The sequence below is a fragment of the Panulirus ornatus genome, chromosome 12, assembly GCF_036320965.1.
Source record: "Panulirus ornatus isolate Po-2019 chromosome 12, ASM3632096v1, whole genome shotgun sequence".
Lineage (NCBI taxonomy): Eukaryota > Metazoa > Arthropoda > Malacostraca > Decapoda > Palinuridae > Panulirus > Panulirus ornatus.
In genome coordinates, this window is record NC_092235.1 from 49,593,666 (window position 1) to 49,614,437 (window position 20,772).

A 20,772-nucleotide genomic window follows, 5' to 3' on the forward strand; every position below is an offset into this window, starting at 1 on the left:
ACTGTACCTAATAACCTTGCTCTTATTCACATTTACTCTCAACTTTCTTCTTCCACACACTTTACCAAACTCAGTCACCAGCTTCTGCAGTTTCTCACATGAATCAGCCACCAGCGCTGTATCATCAGCGAACAACAACTGACTCACTTCCCAAGCTCTCTCATCCCCAACAGACTTCATACTTGCCCCTCTTTCCAGGACTCTTGCATTTACCTCCCTTACAACCCCATCCATAAACAAATTAAACAACCATGGAGACATCACACACCCCTGCCGCAAACCTACATTCACTGAGAACCAATCACTTTCCTCTCTTCCTACACGTACACATGCCTTACATCCTCGATAAAAACTTTTCACTGCTTCTAACAACTTGCCTCCCACACCATATATTCTTAATACCTTCCACAGAGCATCTCTATCAACTCTATCATATGCCTTCTCCAGATCCATAAATGCTACATACAAATCCATTTGCTTTTCTAAGTATTTCTCACATACATTCTTCAAAGCAAACACCTGATCCACACATCCTCTACCACTTCTGAAACCGCACTGCTCTTCCCCAATCTGATGCTCTGTACATGCCTTCACCCTCTCGATCAATACCCTCCCATATAATTTACCAGGAATACTCAACAAACTTATACCTCTGTAATTTGAGCACTCACTCTTATCCCCTTTGCCTTTGTACAATGGCACTATGCACGCATTCCGCCAATCCTCAGGCACCTCACCATGAGTCATACATACATTAAATAACCTTACCAACCAGTCAACAATACAGTCACCCCCTTTTTTAATAAATTCCACTGCAATACCATCCAAACCTGCTGCCTTGCCGGCTTTCATCTTCCGCAAAGCTTTTACTACCTCTTCTCTGTTTACCAAATCATTTTCCCTAACCCTCTCACTTTGCACACCACCTCGACCAAAACACCCTATATCTGCCACTCTGTCATCAGACACATTCAACAAACCTTCAAAATACTCATTCCATCTCCTTCTCACATCACCGCTACTTGTTATCACCTCCCCATTTGCGCCCTTCACTGAAGTTCCCATTTGCTCCCTTGTCTTACGCACCCTATTTACCTCCTTCCAGAACATCTTTTTATTCTCCCTAAAATTTACTGATAGTCTCTCACCCCAACTCTCATTTGCCCTTTTTTTCACCTCTTGCACCTTTCTCTTGACCTCCTGTCTCTTTCTTTTATACTTCTCCCACTCAATTGCATTTTTTCCCTGCAAAAATCGTCCAAATGCCTCTCTCTTCTCTTTCACTAATACTCTTACTTCTTCATCCCACCACTCACTACCCTTTCTAAACAGCCCACCTCCCACTCTTCTCATGCCACAAGCATCTTTTGCGCAATCCATCACTGATTCCCTAAATACATCCCATTCCTCCCCCACTCCCCTTACTTCCATTGTTCTCACCTTTTTCCATTCTGTACACAGTCTCTCCTGGTACTTCCCCACACAGGTCTCCTTCCCAAGCTCACTTACTCTCACCACCTTCTTCACCCCAACATTCACTCCTCTTTTCTGAAAACCCATACTAATCTTCACCTTAGCCTCCACAAGATAATGATCAGACATCCCTCCAGTTGCACCTCTCAGCACATTAACATCCAAAAGTCTCTCTTTCGCGCGCCTGTCAATTAACACGTAATCCAATAACGCTCTCTGGCCATCTCTCCTACTTACATAAGTATACTTATGTATATCTCGCTTTTTAAACCAGGTATTCCCAATCATCAGTCCTTTTTCAGCACATAAATCTACAAGCTCTTCACCATTTCCATTTACAACACTGAACACCCCATGCATACCAATTATTCCCTCAACTGCCACATTACTCACCTTTGCATTCAAATCACCCATCACTATAACCCGGTCTCGTGCATCAAAACCGCTAACACACTCATTTAGCTGCTCCCAAAACACTTGCCTCTCATGATCTTTCTTCTCATGCCCAGGTGCATATGCACCAATAATCACCCACCTCTCTCCATCAACTTTCAGTTTTACCCATATTAATCGAGAATTTACTTTCTTGCATTCTATCACATACTCCCACAACTCCTGTTTCAGGAGTATTGCTACTCCTTCCCTTGCTCTTGTCCTCTCACTAACCCCTGACTTCACTCCCCAGACATTTCCAAACCACTCTTCCCCTTTACCCTTGAGCTTCGTTTCACTCAGAGCCAAAACATCCAGGTTCCTTTCCTCAAACATACTACCTATCTCTCCTTTTTTCACATCTTGGTTACATCCACACACATTTAGGCATCCCACTCTGAGCCTTCGAGGAGGATGATCACTCCCCGCGTGACTCCTTCTTCTGTTTCCCATTTTAGAAAGTTAATACAAGGAGGGGAGGATTTCCGGCCCCCCGCTCCCGTCCCCTCTAGTCGCTTTCTACGACACGCGAGGAATACGTGGGAAGTATTCTTTCACCCCTATCCCCAGGGATAATATACATATATATATACATATACACACACACACACATACACATACATACGCACATACACACACACACACACACATACATATATATATACATATGAAAAATGTAAGAAACAATTTATAAAACAAACTTTTAGCTTGAAATGAATGAAAAAAATGAATGTCACATAATGGTTCAACCTCTGGCTATGGAAAAGGAAATGTACAATATATATATTTTTTAAACTATTCGCCATTTCCCGCGTTAGCGAGGTAGCGTTAAGAACAGAGGAATGGGCCTTTGAGGGAATATCCTTACCTGGCCCCGTTCTCTGTTCCTTTTGGAAAATTAAAAAAAAAAATAATGAGAAGGGAGGATTTCCAGCCCCCCGCTCCCTCCCCTTTTAGTCACCTTCTACGACACGCAGGGAATACGTGGGGAAAAAAAAATATATATATATATATGAACATGCAGGAGGGTGAAAGGAGGGCAAGGAATAGAGTGAATTGGAGCGATGTGATATACTGGGGTTGACGTGCTGTCAGTGGATTGAATCAAGGCATGTGAAGCGTCTGGGGTAAACCATGGAAAGCTGTGTAGGTATGTATATTTGCGTGTGTGGACGTATGTATATACATGTGTATGGGGGTGGGTTGGGCCATTTCTTTTGTCTGTTTCCTTGCGCTACCTCGCAAACACGGGAGACAGCGACAAAGGAAAAAAAAAAAAAAAATATATATTTTATCATTTTGGTTTGTCGCTGTCTCCTGCGTTAGCGAGGTAGTGCAAGGAAACAGATGAAAGAATGGTCCAACCCACCCACATACACATGTACATACATACACGTCCACACACGCAAGTATACATACCTATACATTTCAATGTATACATATATATACACACACAGACATATACATATATACACTTGTACATAATTCATACTGTCTGCCTTTATTCATTCTCATCGCCACCCCTGCCACACATGAAATAACAACACCCTCTCCCCTCATGTGTGCAAGGAAAAAGACAACAAAGGCCACATTCGTTCACTCAGTTTCTAGCTGTCATGTAATAAGGCACCGAAACCACAGCTCCCTTTCCACATCCAGGCCCCACAGAACTTTCCATGTTTTACCCCAGACACTTCACATGCCCTGGTTCAATCCATTGACAGCATGTCGATCCTGGTATACCACATCGTTCCAATGCACTCTATTTCTTGCACGCCTTTCATCCTCCTGCATGTTCGGGCCCTGATCACTCAAAATCTTTTTCACTCCATCTTCCCCCCTCCAATTTGGTCTCCCACTTCTCTTCGTTCCATCCACCTCTGACACATATATCCTCTTGGTCAATCTTTCCTCACTCATTCTCTCCATGTGACCAAACCCTTTCAAAACACCCTCTTCTGCTCTCTCAACCACACTCTTTTTATTACCACACATCTCTCTTACACTATTATTACTTACTCGATCAAACCACCTCACCTCACATATTGTCCTCAAACATCTCATTTCCAGCACATCCACCCTCCTCCGCACAACTCTATCTATAGCCCACGCCTCACAACCATATATCATTGTTGAAACCACCATTCCTTCAAACATACCCATTTTTGCTTTCCAAGATAATATTCTCAACTTCCACACATTCTTCAACGCTCCCACCCTATGATTCACTTCCGCTTCCATAGTTCCATATGCTGCCATATCCACTCCCAGATATCTAAAACACTTCACTTCCACCAGTTTTTCTCCAGTCAAACGTACCTCCCAATTGACTAGTCCCTCAACCCTACTGTTCCTAATAACCTTGCTTTTATTCATATTTACTCTCAGCTTTCTTCTTTCACACACTTTACCAAACTCAGTCACCAGCTTTAGCAGTTTCTCACACAAATCAGCCACCAGCGCTGTATCATCAGCGAACAACAACTGACTCACTTCCCAAGCTCTCTCATCCCCAACAGAGTGCATACTTGCCCCTCTCTCCAAAACTCTTGCATTCACCTCCTAACAACCCCATCCATAAACAAATTAAACAACCACGGAGACATCAAGCACCCCTGCCGCAAACCAACATTCACTGAGAACCAATTACTTTCCTCTCTTCCTATATGTACACATGCCTTACATCCTCGATAAAAACTTTTCACGGCTTCTAACAACTTGCATCCCACACCATATATTCTTAATACCTTCCACAGAGCATCTCTATCAACTCTATCATATGCCTTCTCCAGATCCATAAATGCTACATACAAATCCATTTGCTTTTCTAAGTATTTCTCACATACATTCTTCAAAACAAACACCTGATCCACACATCCTCTACCACTTCTGAAACCACGCTGCTCTTCCTCAATCTGATGTTCTGTGCATGCCCTCACCCTCTCAATCATTACCCTCCCATATAATTTCCCAGGAATACTCAACAAACTTATACCTCTGGAATTTAAGCACTCACCTTTATCCCCTTTGACTTCGTACAATGGCACTATGCAAGCATTCCACCAATCCTCAGGCACCTCACCATGAGTCATACATAAATTACATAACCTTACCAGCCAGTCAACAACACAGTCACCCCCTTTTTTAATAAATTCCACTGCAATACCATCCAAACCTGCCCCCTTGATGGCTTTCATCCTCCACAAAGCTTTTACTACCTCTTCTCTATTTACCAAATCATTCTCCCAAACCTTCTCACTTTGCACACCATCTCGACCAAAACACCCTGTATCTGCCACTCTATCATCAAACACATTCAACAAACCTTCAAAATACTCACTCCGTCTCCTTCTCATATCACCACTACTTGTTATCACCTCCCCATTTCCTCCATTTGAGTACAGAATGGAAAAAGGTGAAAACAAAGGACGTAAGGGGTGTGGGGGAGGAATGGGATGAATTAGGGAAGAAGTGATGGCTTGCGCAAAAGATGCTTGCGGCATGAGAAGCATGGGAGGTGGGCAGATTAAAAAGGGTAGTGAGTGGTGGAATGAAGAAGTAAGATTTTTAGTGAAAGAGAAGAGAGAGGCATTTGAATGATTTTTGCAGGGAAATGATGCAAATGACTGGGAGATGTATAAAAGAAAGAGGCAAGAGGTCAAGAGAAAGGTGCAAGAGGTGAAAAAGAGGGCAAATGAGAGTTGTGGAGAGAGAGTATCATTAAATTTTAGGGAGAATATAAAAATGTTTTGGAAGGAGGTAAATAAAGTGCGTAAGACAAGGGAACACATGGGAGCATCAGTGATATATATACTTAAATGCCCATATATATACATATACATACATACACCTTTACATATTCATAATCACTTGCCTTCATCAATTCCTGTCACTACCCTGCCTCACAGGAAAACAGCATCGCTATCCCCTGCTTCAGCAAGGTAGCGCCAGGGAAACAGACAAAAAAGGCCACATTCATTCACACTCAGTCTCTAGCTGTCATGTGTAATGCACCAAAACCACAGCTACCTATCCACATCCAGGCCCCACAGACCTTTACTTACTGGCTTACAAAATAACAAATATATCATGGTTAAGCTTCTGGAGTTGACCAATTAGACTTAATCATCACAAATGGAAGGATTACTCCTCTTTTACTTATGGATTTATAAGGCCAAATTAACACAGAAGCATCATCTAATTTGTATATTCTTTAATTCCCACTATCCAGTAATCATATTTTTTACTTCTTTTCTAATCATACTTCCCTCCATCTACATTTTTCTGGATTTTCTTTTTCTTTCGTACTATTCGCCATTTCCCACATCAGCGAGGTAGCGTTAAGAACAGAGGAATGGGCCTTTGAGGGAACATCCTCACCTGGCCCCCTTCTCTGTTCCTTCTTTTGGAAAATTGAAAAAAATGAGAGGGGAGGATTTCCAGCCACCCGCTCTCTCCCCTTTTAGTCTCCTTCTACGACATGCAGGGAATACGTGGGAAGTATTCTTTCTCCCCTATCCCCAGGGATGTATGTATATTTATTTATTTATTTTGCTTGACACAGCAGATTAGAAATTCAGCTTTTATAGCAAAAATGAATGGGTTAAGTGGCCTTCCTTAGTGTTTTTTCTGTATATCCCCATTCTCCTGACCTCTTATTTTTCTACTTGTACTTGCTTTGACTGTTGCCTTAAATAGCCTCCTGAACCTGGTCTCCTTTTCTGGCTTTCCTCACCTCCTTGTTTGGAGGATGGTCATATTCCATCCTAAGAGTCAACAAAGACTTATGCCTGCTGACCTCCCTCTGTATGGTTTCCCCTCATATGCTACTATCTCCTGCAGCCTTGCTACGTCCTCCTGGTGTCTTACCTTATCTAGAATCTGCTTTATCCTCACTGCACAACTGTCTTGAATGATCTTTGCTCCTTTAACTATTCCATCCATTTCACCACATGCATTCCTGACTATTTTTTCTCCGACTGTATACAATGCTACTCCATAGCTCTACATAATAATTCATTTCTTGTCAGTTTAAGGGATTCTAGGTTTGCAGTCTCCGTTAAATACTTCAATTTTTTTTTTCTGGATATGTAGTTCCAAAAGAATTATGCAATTCTTTACACGTGTTTATTTCTTAGAGTAAGTGATTTCAAGTGAATTACCCCTATCTATAAGTTGATTTTTAAATAAATATCTGAAGTATTGCTGGTAGATGTTCAACACCTGAAAGTTTATAGATGGTCACTAACCTAAGCATTTGGAAAAGCTTCATTTATCAGTGTCCTGAATCACATTAGAGATTGTATACAATATAAAGATAGCTATATCAAAATCAACAAAAAATAAGTCTCTACTATGTAATCTGCTTTTAGTCATTTGCTTTACTTGTACATAAATGTACATAAACTGTTTCAAGACTGGCATGATTATATATTGTGAACCCCTATTTAGTACAGAGCCCTTCCATCCATTTACATTTCAAATGAAAATATATCTGATAAATTATTTTAGGCAATAGCTGTACTTCAGTATTGAATTTGAGTGTGAATATTATAATGTATGACATCTAAAGATTGGATGGGTGCAGATGAGGCCATTGTTTGTTTGTTCCTGATGCTACCTGCTTAGGAATAGGAGGGCAATTAGGTATAAAAGGAATATGAATAGGTGCAGCTCATGTATTAGTATAATCAAAGTAACTGTTATCCTTTATTTATTCAAACAAAAAAAATTCAATCTACAATAGTTCCAGTAATATTTTCAACAATTTACTGCCAACAAAATCTATACAAAATACAACAGTATTTTAATATTGACTATTTATTTGTTGAAAACCTGGCTTTATAATTTATAAAAAGATCATTTAGCACAGAAGCCTCCTCTGGAAAGATGGGTTCACCTGGATGCTTCCAAAATTCGCGAACCCATGGTAATCGTTCACGTACATCTGTTGCATAATGATGAATTCGACAACGAACTAGAGCTTCCTCCTTATCATTTATCTGTAAAGTAATAAAAAGGCAATCTTACAAAATGTGCTTAATAATTCTAAGTGCTGCTGCAAACATTCTACCAGATAAACCCAAAAATATGTACACAGAGTATGCATGTATGCATACATCACACACACACAAGTTAAAGGTCATGAAAAGTGTCAAGAGATAAGACAGGAACTTAAGGAGTCAGTGGGTATGGCAAAGATTCAGAAGGTTAATAATCAGAGGAAAGGTGCATAAATCGAAAAACAAATAAGGGTAAGTGGGTCTTCCCTATAAGTCATACAGGCTGTTCAATTAGAGGAAATGATGGAAATGCAAACAAAATCTATTGAGTAGAGAGGGCAGTTTTGGCAGTTAATTCACATACATAGAGCATAAACACTGATGTAGTGGAAAATAGACCTAGGATAATAAAAACAAAGGTACGTTTCAGACTCATCTCATTATGCTAGTGGCTAGCATAATACTGCCAATACTGGGCAAGCCAAGATAGAAAGCAAGGTGAAAAGATGCATGATAGTGCCATGCGGTTGCCAAGCTTTGCATAAATTTACTACCAGTTTTTTTTTTTTAAGAGAGAGAATACTCTCATTATTTAAATTAGCTATTACACTCAATCCTTCTTACACTTGATGTGTATTCTTATTCATAATATATTTTCAAGAACAATATAAATTTACTTTGCATAAACAAATACTTATGTTGATTTATTTCACAATACATAATATTTTTACAAAGCATATGCTTACATACAACTACACAGACTTTATTTACACTTTTTATGTATATTACAGAGGTATAAGTTTGTTGAGTATTCCTGGTAAATTATATGGGAGGGTATTGATTGAGAGGGTGAAGGCATGTACAGAGCATCAGATTGGGGAAGAGCAGTGTGGTTTCAGAAGTGGTAGAGGATGTGTGGATCAGGTGTTTGCTATGAAGAATGTATGTGAGAAATACTTAGAAAAGCAAATGGATTTGCATGTAGCATTTATGGATCTGGAGAAGGCATATGATAGAGTTGATAGAGATACTCTGTGGAAGGTATTAAGAATATATGGTGTGGGTGGCAAGTTGTTAGAAGCAGTGAAAAGTTTTTATTGAGGATGTAAGGCATGTGTACGTGTAGGAAGAGAGGAAAGTGATTGGTTCTCAGTGAATGTAGGTTTGCGGCAGGGGTGTGTGATGTCTCCATGGTTGTTTAATTTGTTTATGGATGGGGTTGTTAGGGAGGTGAATGCAAGAGTTTTGGAAAGAGGGGCAAGAATGAAGTCTGTTGTGGATGAGAGAGCTTGGGAAGTGAGTCAGTTGTTGTTCGCTGATGATACAGCGCTGGTGGCTGATTCATGTGAGAAACTGCAGAAGCTGGTGACTGAGTTTGGTAAAGTGTGTGAAAGAAGAAAGTTAAGAGTAAATGTAAATAAGAGCAAGGTTATTAGGTACAGTAGGGTTGAGGGTCAAGTCAATTGGGAGGTAAGTTTGAATGGAGAAAGACTGGAGGAAGTAAAGTGTTTTAGATATCTGGGAGTGGATCTGGCAGCGGATGGAACCATGGAAGCGGAAGTGAATCATAGGGTGGGGGAGGGGGCGAAAATCCTGGGAGCCTTGAAGAATGTGTGGAAGTCGAGAACATTATCTCGGAAAGCAAAAATGGGTATGTTTGAAGGAATAGTGGTTCCAACAATGTTGTATGGTTGCAAGGCATGGGCTATGGATAGAGTTGTGCGCAGGAGGGTGGATGTGCTGGAAATGAGATGTTTGAGGACAATGTGTGGTGTGAGGTGGTTTGATCGGGTAAGTAATGTAAAGGTAAGAGAGATGTGTGGAAATAAAAAGAGCATGGTTGAGAGAACAGAAGAGGGTGTTTTGAAATGGTTTGGGCACATGGAGAGAATGAGTGAGGAAAGATTGACCAAGAGGATATATGTGTCGGTGGTGGAGGGAACGAGGAGAAGTGGGAGACCAAATTGGAGGTGGAAAGATGGAGTGAAAAAGATTTTGAGTGATAGTGGCCTGAAAATGCAGGAGGGTGAAAGGCGGGCAAGGAATAGAGTGAATTGGATCGATGTGGTATACCGGGGTTGACGTGCTGTCAGTGGATTGAATCAGGGCATGTGAAGCATCTGGGGTAGACCATGGAAAGCTGTGTAGGTATGTATATTTGCGTGTGTGGACGTGTATGTATATACATGTGTATGGGGGTGGGTTGGGCCATTTCTTTCGTCTGTTTCCTTGCGCTACCTCGCAAACATGGGAGACAGCGACAAAGCAAAATAAATAAAATAAATATAAATGTATATTGGATTTATCATTCCTCAAGTTTCTGAATAGATAAGAAAAAATCTTGTATTTATCTGTCAGATCATTCAAAACATGTTATTTTGAACAGTTCACCTCCCCAACTGCCAACATTATTGTCTGAAAATGCAGGGTTTTAAGAAAAACAAGGCTGCGGTCACATGACGTAGTTTTTCCAAAAATTTCCATCTGAATGGAAGGACGTGTGCAAAATCTTTTATTTTGTTCACCTTCATATACATGTGGCAGAAAAATATATGCAAAAAACATGCAATTCACTGACACTTGTATTTTCCCATTTATGACATGAGGAGGTTTTCACAAGCTCTACATATTTCAGTTTGAGTATTGTAGCTATTTTTTTGTAAGAAATATGTTCATTAATTAGGGACTGAAAAAATATCAAAAGTCACTGGCAGTACACTTCTCCATTATTGAACTTGCAGCTCTGATTGTCAATGCTGTGGTATCAAAATCCATTGAATTTGGAACATACTTTTCACTCTAAAGCTAACTCTACTGCACATCACATCATTCACTAATGCACACAGGGTGAGATGCAGTCTCCTCAACATGGTTATCATCATTAGACTCCTTATTTGTTATCAGAGTGTTGGTCCTCCTCATCATAATCAAGTTTTTTATCAAATATAATATAATCCCTTTGAGCACTGTCTCTTATTACTAAGACCTACTGAGTCTGTGAATTCCATGCACACACTGGCTGCAGGTTACTATTATAATTACCATGGGATACCTGAATGCTTGGTAATAATGGTCAACTCTGCTTAGAGGCATTCATTCAATATACTAGTGATGTCTAACAACTTTCCATGCCCCTTACCCCATTCATCCATTTAAAACTTTGGTGCACAATAAAGATAATATTTAAGCAAGAAACTTGTTATAAAAGATGTGAGGAAGTACTTTTATGGTATACGAGTGGATGAATGGCATCATATGATTGGAGAAATGGTTAATGCAGAGTGCATACAGAAATTTAAAAGTTGTATGAAAGAAAATAATCTGGAGATGGAGCACCATGATTATAAAACTCCCTCCCCATACAGTACAAACGGGTAATTACACTCACACATGCACATGCAAAGAGTTCATTTAAAGGGTTGTCACTAAAAAATACCTTGCCACTTTTACTGATAACGATGTTGCTTTAACATTTTAACTTAATGAATTTAGTTAGCAGCATACAAACATATGATAAGTTACCTGCTGTTAACTAAATATACTGAAAGTTGAGAGTAAATGTGAATATGACCAAGGTTATTAGGTTCAGTAGGGTTGAGGGACAAGTTAATTGGGATGTAAGTTTGATTGTAGAAAAATTGGAGGAAGTGAAGTGTTTTAAATATCTAGGAGTGGACTTAGCAGCAGATGGAACCATGGAAAAATTAGAGTCACAGGGTAGGGGAGGGTGTGAAGGTTCTGGGAGTGATGAAGAATGTGTGGAAGGAGAGAACATTATCTCGGAAAGCATAAATGGGTATGTTTGAAGGAATAGTAGTTCCAACAATGTTATACAGTTGCAAGGCATGGGCAATAAATAGGGTTGTATGGAGAAGAGTGGATGTGTTGGAAATGAAATGTTTGAGGACAATATGTGGTGTGAGGTGGTTTGATTGAGTAAGTAATTAAAGGGTAAGAGAGATGTGTGGAAATAAAAAGTGTGTGGAAGAGAGAGCAGAAGAGGGTGTGTTGAAATGGTTTGGACGTGTGGAGAGAATGAGTGAGGAAAAATTGACAAAGAGGATACATATGTCAAACCCTCAACCCTGCTGAACCTAATATCCTTGCTCTTATTCACATTTACTCTCAGCTTCTTTCACACACTTTACCAAACTTAGTCACCAACTTCTGCAGTTTTTCACCCGAATCAGCCACCAGTGCTGTATCATCAGCGAACAACAACTGACTCACTTCCCAAGCCCTCTAATCCCCAACAGACTGCATACACGCACAAACACATATACACATACATATCAACATATACATACAAATACACAGATATATACATGTTTATTAATATATACTTTGTCGCTGTCTCCCATGTTAGCGAGGTAGCGCAAGGAAACAGACTAAAGAATGGCCCAACCCACCCACATACACATGTATATACATACATGTCCACACACAGCATATACATATCTATACATCTCATTTATTCATTTATTTTGCTTTGTCGCTGTCTCCCGCGTTAGCGAGGTAGCGCAAGGAAACAGACGAAAGAATGGCCCAACCCACCCATATACACATGTATATACATACACATCCACACATGCAAATATATATACCTATACATCTCAACATATACATATATATACACACACAGACATATACATATATATACATGTACATAATTCATACTGTCTGCCCTTATTCATTCCCATCGCCACCCTGCCACACATAAAATGAAAACCCTGTCCCCCTGCATGAGCACGAGGTAGTGCTAGGAAAAGACAACAAAGGCCACATTCGTTCACACTCAGTCTCTAGCTGTCATGTCTAATGCACCGAAACCACAGCTCCCTTTCCACATCCAGGCCCCACAAAACTTTCCATGGTTTACCCCGGACGCTTCACATGCCCTGGTTCAATCCATTGACAGCACGTCGACACCAGTATACCACATCATTCCAATTCACTCTATTCCTTGCACGCTCCTGCATGTTCAGGCCCCGATCACTCAAAATCTTTTTCACTCCATCTTTCCACCTCCAATTTGGTCTCCCACTTCTCCTCGTTCCATCCACCTCTGACACATATATCCTCTTGGTCAATCTTTCCTCACTCATTCTCTCCATATAACCAAACCATTTCAAAACACCCTCTTTTGCTCTCTCAACCACACTCTTTTTATTACCACACATCTCTCTTGCCCTTTCATTACTTTCCCGATCAAACCACCTCACACCACATATTGTCCTCAAACATCTCATTTCCAGCAAATCCACCCTCCTCCGCACAACTCTATCTATAGCCCACGCCTCGCAACCATATAACATTGTTGGAACCACTATTCCTTCAAACATACTCATTTTTGCTTTCCAAGACAACGTTCTCAACTTCCACACATTTTTCAACACCCAGAACTTTCACCCCCTCCCCCACCCTACGATTCACTTCCGCTTCCATGGTTCCATCCACTGCCAAATCCATTCCCAGATATCTAAAACACTTCACTTCCTCCAGTTTTTCTCCATTCAAACTTACCTCCCAATTGACTTGTCCCTCAACCCTACTGTACCTAATAACCTTTGCTCTTATTCACATTTACTCTTAGCTTTCTTCTTTCACACACTTTACCAAACTCAGTCACCAGCTTCTCCAGTTTCTCACCCGAATCAGCCACCAGTGCTGTATCATCAGCGAACAACTGACTCACTTACCAAGCTCTCTCGTCCAAAACAGACTGCATACTTGCTCCTCTTTCCAAGACTCTTGCATTCACCTCCCTAACAATCTCATCCATAAACAAATCAAACAACCATGGAGACATCACACACCCCTGCCACAAACCAACATTCACTGAGAACCAATCACTTTCCTCTCTTCCTACACGTACGCATGCCTTGCATCCTTTTCGCTGCTTCTAACAACTTACCTCCCACACCATATATTCTTAATACCTTCCACATAGCATCTCTATCAACTCTATCATATGCCTTCTCCAGATCCATAAATGCTATATACAAATCCATTTGCTTTTCTAAGAATTTCTCACATACATTTTTCAGAGCAAACACCTGGTCCATACATCTACCACTTCTGGAACCACACTGCTCTTCCCCAATCTGATGCTCTGTATATGCCTTCACCCTCTCAATCAATACCCTCCCATATAATATCCCAGGAATACTCAACAAACTTATACCTCTGTAATTTGAGCACTCACTCTTATCCCCTTTGCCTTTGTACAATGGCACTATACAAGCATTCTGCCAGTTCTCAGTCATCTCACCATGAGTCATACATACATTAAATAACCTTACCAACCAGTCAACAATACAGTCACCCCCTTTTATAATAAATTCCACCGCAATACCATCCAACAGAGAGGATGGATGGTATTGATGTGGATATACATATATACACATGTAATATTCGTACTTGCTTGCCTTCATCCATCTCTGGTGCTACCCTGCCCCACCAGAAACAGCATCGCTACCCTCTGCTTCAGCAAAAAAGGCAACATTCGTTCACACTGTCTCTAGCTGTCAAGTATAATGCACTGAAACCATATATAAAAGAAACAGCGATGAAATAAGTCCACATCCCAACTCTGTTCTCTAAAGGTACGATGAAAATGAAAAAAAAAAGCTGTGTTCTTTACCTTTACTCTCACTAAAAACTCCTTGTTCTCTAAGCTAAGGTCCGGTCCAGTGATTGGCTGAGAGGGTAGAGTGAGAGCCTCCTCTGGTACAATGATCCCAGCTTTACGGAAAGCAACTCGAATATGCCATGGTTCAATCTGCCATGGGTTGCTCATGTTCATGGACACAGAGATAACCCGTAATGACAATGACCTGGCCGTCTGAAAATGAGACAGTGACATACAATTACTTGGATTGTCTACACTGATAACAACAGCAGTCTGCATGTGATAAAAGTCATATTTCTGGTAACTCTTCAACTGTCAATATAGTTTCAAAAACAATGACCAGTTGATCATAATTAAAATCACATGCACAAATATAAACAGATTCAATGTTTATATCACTGTGTTGGATGTTGTTATAATCACTAGTAAGGGTCAAAACACTTACACAAAATGAAATATAATAGTAGCTCTATCAAGCTTAGAACAAAAATGAACACTGACTTTCTAATAAGCTTTCAATGTGGATCTGCAAAAGGGAATTATGTAAATGGAAATTGAATATGAATCACACAAAATTCACCGACTAATCTGAAAGGATTGTCACAACAATGTCATAAAGAGAACTTGTTCACAGGGAAGTTTAAATGCTTTACCTGCTATGAGGGGTGTATCCACCATAATATCTGTATACAAAAATAAAAGCCATTTATCAACCTGCACTGGCGTATGATACCATTAATGCTAAATGCAGGTAGCAACTCACTGCTCCAACCATCTTCACCTACTAATCAATAAAGTCTCTTCTCTAGGCCTATTACCTCAAACATTTCCTCACCAAAACAATCTTTTCATAAATGGGGAAGGGGGATTCAACTTTTTTTTCTTTTTGCATGGTGGGAGATTGAAAAATCAGTGTTAAAGTAGAAATACATGAAATTAATGTATCCCTAACCCACTATCTCTGTCTCCTTACATCGCACCACTTGCAATGAACGTCATCTAACTTTTATGAGATAGTAAGCAAAGATGTCATATTTAGAAATCAGAATGTAATCTGTAGTCATACAAGAAGTATCAGCATTCTTAGATAGAGGTGGAATCCTTTCTTTACTCTGTTATTTGTCACTGTAAGAGGTTACTTCCACCCATTCATCTCAATATACTAAGATGTTAACAAATACATTGCTGTCAATTCTCACAATATCTGCCAGCCACCGAACCAGGTATGAGTGCAAGCAATTGTACCTTTTTCCTTTTATGGAGGACTCCCACGACAAAAACTTTTATGCCTTGCAGAGCTTCTATATTGGAAGAAAACAGAAATGGAAACCCTAGCTTGGAGTAGTTTATAAAGGTTTTCTTCAGCTGCTTAATAAGCAATTTGTATCCTCTCTTTGACTTCATAGATAGCTGGTGGCAACTGCAAAAATGTTTTTTAAACTGAACAGATTAAAAATCCCTAAATCTAAAGCTTTTTAGGTCATATGACAAAAAAAAGTTTTAAAGAAAGATGGAGAAGTATTCTAACTTTTGCTCACCTATGGAAGGTTACAGCTTCTTCCTAATGCTCCTTTCCTTAAAGGGTTTAAAAATTTGTTGAAAAGCATGGTCAACAACCATTTCAAATATTTCCACCATATGATAAAATTGTCAACTATGGAAAATATCACACTAGACACTGTCACTTCTCACAGGAAAAAAAGAATTTACATTCACAGTAGCTTAGCCATTTTCCTCCTTCCTACTACTTATCTGACCTGGTAAGCAAAAACTTCCTTCATAAAAGAGAAGTATAATTAAGATTTCTTTTTTTATATCTGTGAACCTAAACAGTCCACAGCTGCCCCAATACAGTCACTGAAAAAACGACACAACAATTACCATTTAAAATTGTCACAAGTCACATTTTGTTTGAGTACAAATTCTAACAAGTTCTCACTTATGTTGGGGATTTCATGTGACTAGCACCATGGTAAAGCATCAAGTGTCAACTGATACAACTACTGCCCATTACCATCTGGCACTGAAACTGGAGGAATGAAGCTTTCACATACTGCTCTTGTGTTTAGTTATTTTTTTCTCGACCAGTATTTAACCATGGGTCCCAAGAAGTTGTCTCAGGAAATTTATTTTTATATTTTTTATTTTGCTTTGTCGCTGTCTCCCGCGTTAGCGAGGTAGCGCAAGGAAACAGATGAAATAATGGCCCAACCCACCCACATACACCTGTATATACATACACGTCCACACACGCAAATATACATACCTATACATTTCAACGTATACATATATATACACACACAGACATATACATATATACACATATACATAACTCATACTGTCTGCCTTTATTCATTCCCATCGCCACCTTGCCACACATGAAATAACAACCCCCTCCCCCCTCATGTGTGCGAGGTAGTGCTAGGAAAAGACAACAAAGGCCACATTCATTCACAATCAGTCTCTAGCTGTCACGTAATAATGCACCGAAACCACAGCTCCCTTTCCACATCCGCCCCACACAACTTTCCATGGTTTACTCTAGACGCTTCACATGCCCTGGTTCAATCCATTGACAGCACATTGACCCCGGTATACCACATCGTTCCACTTCACTCTATTCCTTGCACGCCTTTCACCCTCCTGCATGTTCAGGCCCCGATCACTCAAAATCTTTTTCACTTCATCTTTCCACCTCCAATTTGGTCTCCCACTTCTCCTCGTTCCCTCCACCTCTGACACATTATCCTCTTGGTCAATCTTTCCTCACTCATTCTCTCCATGTGACCAAACCATTTCAAAATACCCTCTTCTGCTCTCTCAACCACACTCTTTTTATTACCACACATCTCTCTTACCCTATTATTACTTACTCGATCAAACCACCTCACACTACATATTGTCCTCAAACATCTCGTTTCCAGCACATCCACCCTCCTGCACACAACTCTATCCATAGCCCACGTCTCGCAACCATACAATATTGTTGGAACCACTATTCCTTCAAACATACCCATTTTTGCTTTCCGAGATAATGTTCTCGACTTCCACACATTCTTCAAGGCTCCCAGAATTTTCGCCCCCTCCCCCACCCTATGATTCACTTCCGCTTCCATGGTTCCATCCACTGCCAGGAAATATAGGCCTGTATTCTTGCTTGGAAGCAGAGAAAATGTATCTACAAGGTAATAATTTTTTTTTTTTTAATTTTCCAAAAGAAGGAAGAGAGAAGGGGGCCAGGTGAGGATATTCCCTCAGAGGCCCAGTCCTCTGTTCTTAACGCTACCTTGCTAATGCGGGAAATGGCAAATAGTTTTGAAAAAAAAAAAAAAAAAAAAAATGTTGGCAAGGTTCAATCCATTATCAGGACACATGTTTTTGACTTCCTTCTATCATCATCCTTCAAAAAAGGAATAAAAAAAGAAAGAAAAAACTTGTTCTGATCAACCAGAAATATTTTCTCTCTAAGTAATTAACCATGGGTCTTCAGAAGTTGTCCCAGGAAAAAAAAGCCTGAATTCATACTTGGAAGCAAGAAAATGTGTCTACAAAGTAAGATTTCAAGACATTCTGGCATGGTTGAATCCACCATCTGGACACTTGTTTTTGACTTCCTCCTAACATGATACTTTCCCAAAATGCTGGGTCTGGTCAACCTTCGAAAATCAGTAAGGTGACTGGTGACTTGAGAGGGATGGATTTTTCAAAACCTCATGCTTCATCTGGTTATGTCACCTTTCTGATCTTCCTAGGTTAACCAGACCCAGCCTTCTATTCCTGCAGAAACCATATTATACTGCATTGTCATTTTTAAACTCCATAAATGAAGATAACCTAAGCTCAAAGAACCTTATGATTTTAACCTCATACTGACTTAAACTAGAGGAAAGCTAAATCAGAAAGTTTCCTTTCCATTAAGAAAAACTGGTCTAACATAACACAGAAAGTATTATTTCTTTCAGGAAAATATAACTTTCTCAGTTCTGAAGCTTCTCCCTGAAAAACTGAAACTGTCAGACTGAAATAAATAGCTGCTGCAGTTAGGTTTTCTTTTCTCTAGCAACAAAAGGTGAAGAGAATAACCCATAAGGAGTGCAAACCAAATGTATGACTCCAAAACATGGATCCTAATAGTGAAAAAATACTGCTTTAAAAAATAATCACACTGATAGGCAAAAAGTCCTGTTTGTGTCCTCATGGCTGAACACTGAGATACCTTGAGTTCACACATGTCATCTTTCTAAGCTCACCACAGCTGTGCTGCTTTATTCCAGATGAAGTTGGCACCCATTCCCCTACTCACTGGAACAGAAAGGCAAGCAAGAGATGAGCTGCATTTTATTTGCTTGCACCTGGGACAGTAAAGGTTAGTCACCAACTACTCAAGAAGTTCCTTTAGTCACCATGTCCAGATATCCATTTGCCTCTATATATAGCACTCTCTGTGGGACTATTACTAAAATACAGCCCCTTTTCCATCTAAAGAGACACTCTGAGGGTTAAACTTACTGGTTAGGACTAGGAACTTTAATTACAAAGTTATCTCAACTGAGACTTCAAATACATGTAACACAGGAAAAGATCGTGATGTAATTGGACTGTCTTTCATAAACAAAGACCTAGATCCCTTGAAACCAAGTATCTCCATCAAACCCTTGATTACTCATGAATAAAGGATTCTACCTCAGTTCATTTCAAGGCAAATATGGGAAAGCCTTAAGCATCAGCGTTCCTATTCTTCAAATAGCACGGTCACTAAAATGAGAAGCATACAGGTATTTATATCAATTTCTTCCTGTACTAAATGTTTGGCTTGTATTTCAATACATTGAAAAATAATATACTACCCATACTCACAAAGTACCAAATGAAGCTATGTGTATTCCTGCCCTCAGCCAGTATGCAGGGTAGGTATTTTGGAACACTGCCCTGTAAAATGAATTTTTACAAAAGGATATACCTATATGCATTAGATCAATCCCAAGTAAACGGATATGTATTAATGATAGTAGCCAGAATGCATACGTTAGTTCAATCTAAAAGAAAAATTCTTACTTGACGAGAATACTCCGATGATGGCTGGTCTTCTTTATGTTCTTGCACAAAGTTGGAGTACTTTTTTAAATTTTCTGGAGAAGCATATACTGCAAGGCCAGGTAACAAAAGCTCATTTCTTGCTTTATGTTGGCTGACTTCAACGGTCTGTCCTTTCGATCCCAGACCTATTGGTGAATATTGGAATACATGCCGATATATAATTTTTCATAACATTACACTACCTTTGCTTGCATAATAAAACCATAAGTTATCAAAATAAGGTTAAGAAGGGACTTAATAAGTTAAAAACAAGAATTTGTAAAAACTATCTGAATAAATGGATCATCTATAAATCTACAGAAACAAAAGGTCAAAGGATCTTACAGAAGGAACAGCAATATGAATAATATCTGAAGAATACTAGGTATCTGCAAAGGCAATTAACTGCTCAAGTAATACTATTAAATTCTATAATTCACCCATGTAATACTATCAAATTCTATCAGTCACACTATGCATTAGAATATTTCTCCTGACTGGATCTGTCCTGTGAACACAGTAAATGAAAGTCCTGATCCTTCAAGCAGGGGCAATAAGGCCTTATTCCCCTCACCCTCCAGGACCTATCTCCCACATGTTTTGCACAGTGCTGACATAAACTTGCCAAAGGTGACTTTCCAATTGCAGTGTAACCACATGAAGGTGCAGTCAAGTGACATCTATTTGTATAAACAGAGGAACCTTACATTAATGACTATATGGGGGAAGGGGTGCTTGTTAATTGTGAATGGTATCAGCATGAAAGTCATCATGGAAATGATGTTTTTACTTCCGGTCACTGCGTGTATATTTTCAACTCAGCCACATGGGCTATCAGAAAGGTTTCAATATTAGCCACTGAAGCATTATATTACCATGAAAAAATATATGATTACTGCAAACACAGCACCTCTGCCAGCTCCCACTTCTGTTGCAAATTAAGTTTGTAAATCTGCTCAAATAGAATGATTTGAGAAGCTTATCCCAAGTAGGTCTAAGCAAATTATTTCAAAGCCATCAGACAGTGATTCTTTAAGGTGCTCTTATATGAGGCAATAGTATTATCAACCCCTTTAACTGCTTCACACATAAAATTGCATGAGGCAAGACACTCCTGTATATGTCTATATACACACTGAGTTTCAAACCCCTATTTCA

At 39.6% G+C, this 20,772-nt stretch overlaps 1 protein-coding gene across 4 annotated transcripts in view; it reads right to left on the bottom strand.

Annotated features, from left to right (window-relative positions):
- Positions 1-7,601: 7,601 nt before the first annotated feature.
- mRpL9 (mitochondrial ribosomal protein L9) overlaps positions 7,602-20,772 on the bottom strand; it is a 33,409-nt gene continuing 20,238 nt past the window's right edge. For all 4 annotated transcript variants that reach the window (XM_071667868.1, XM_071667867.1, XM_071667866.1 and 1 more), the window contains exons 4-6: positions 19,594-19,760; positions 14,551-14,751; positions 7,602-7,907 (exon numbers count right to left, since the gene is read on the bottom strand). In XM_071667868.1, coding sequence (XP_071523969.1) covers positions 7,722-7,907; positions 14,551-14,751; positions 19,594-19,760 — 554 coding nt within the window. In that variant the 3' untranslated portion in view covers positions 7,602-7,721. The remainder of the gene's footprint in view (positions 7,908-14,550; positions 14,752-19,593; positions 19,761-20,772) is intronic.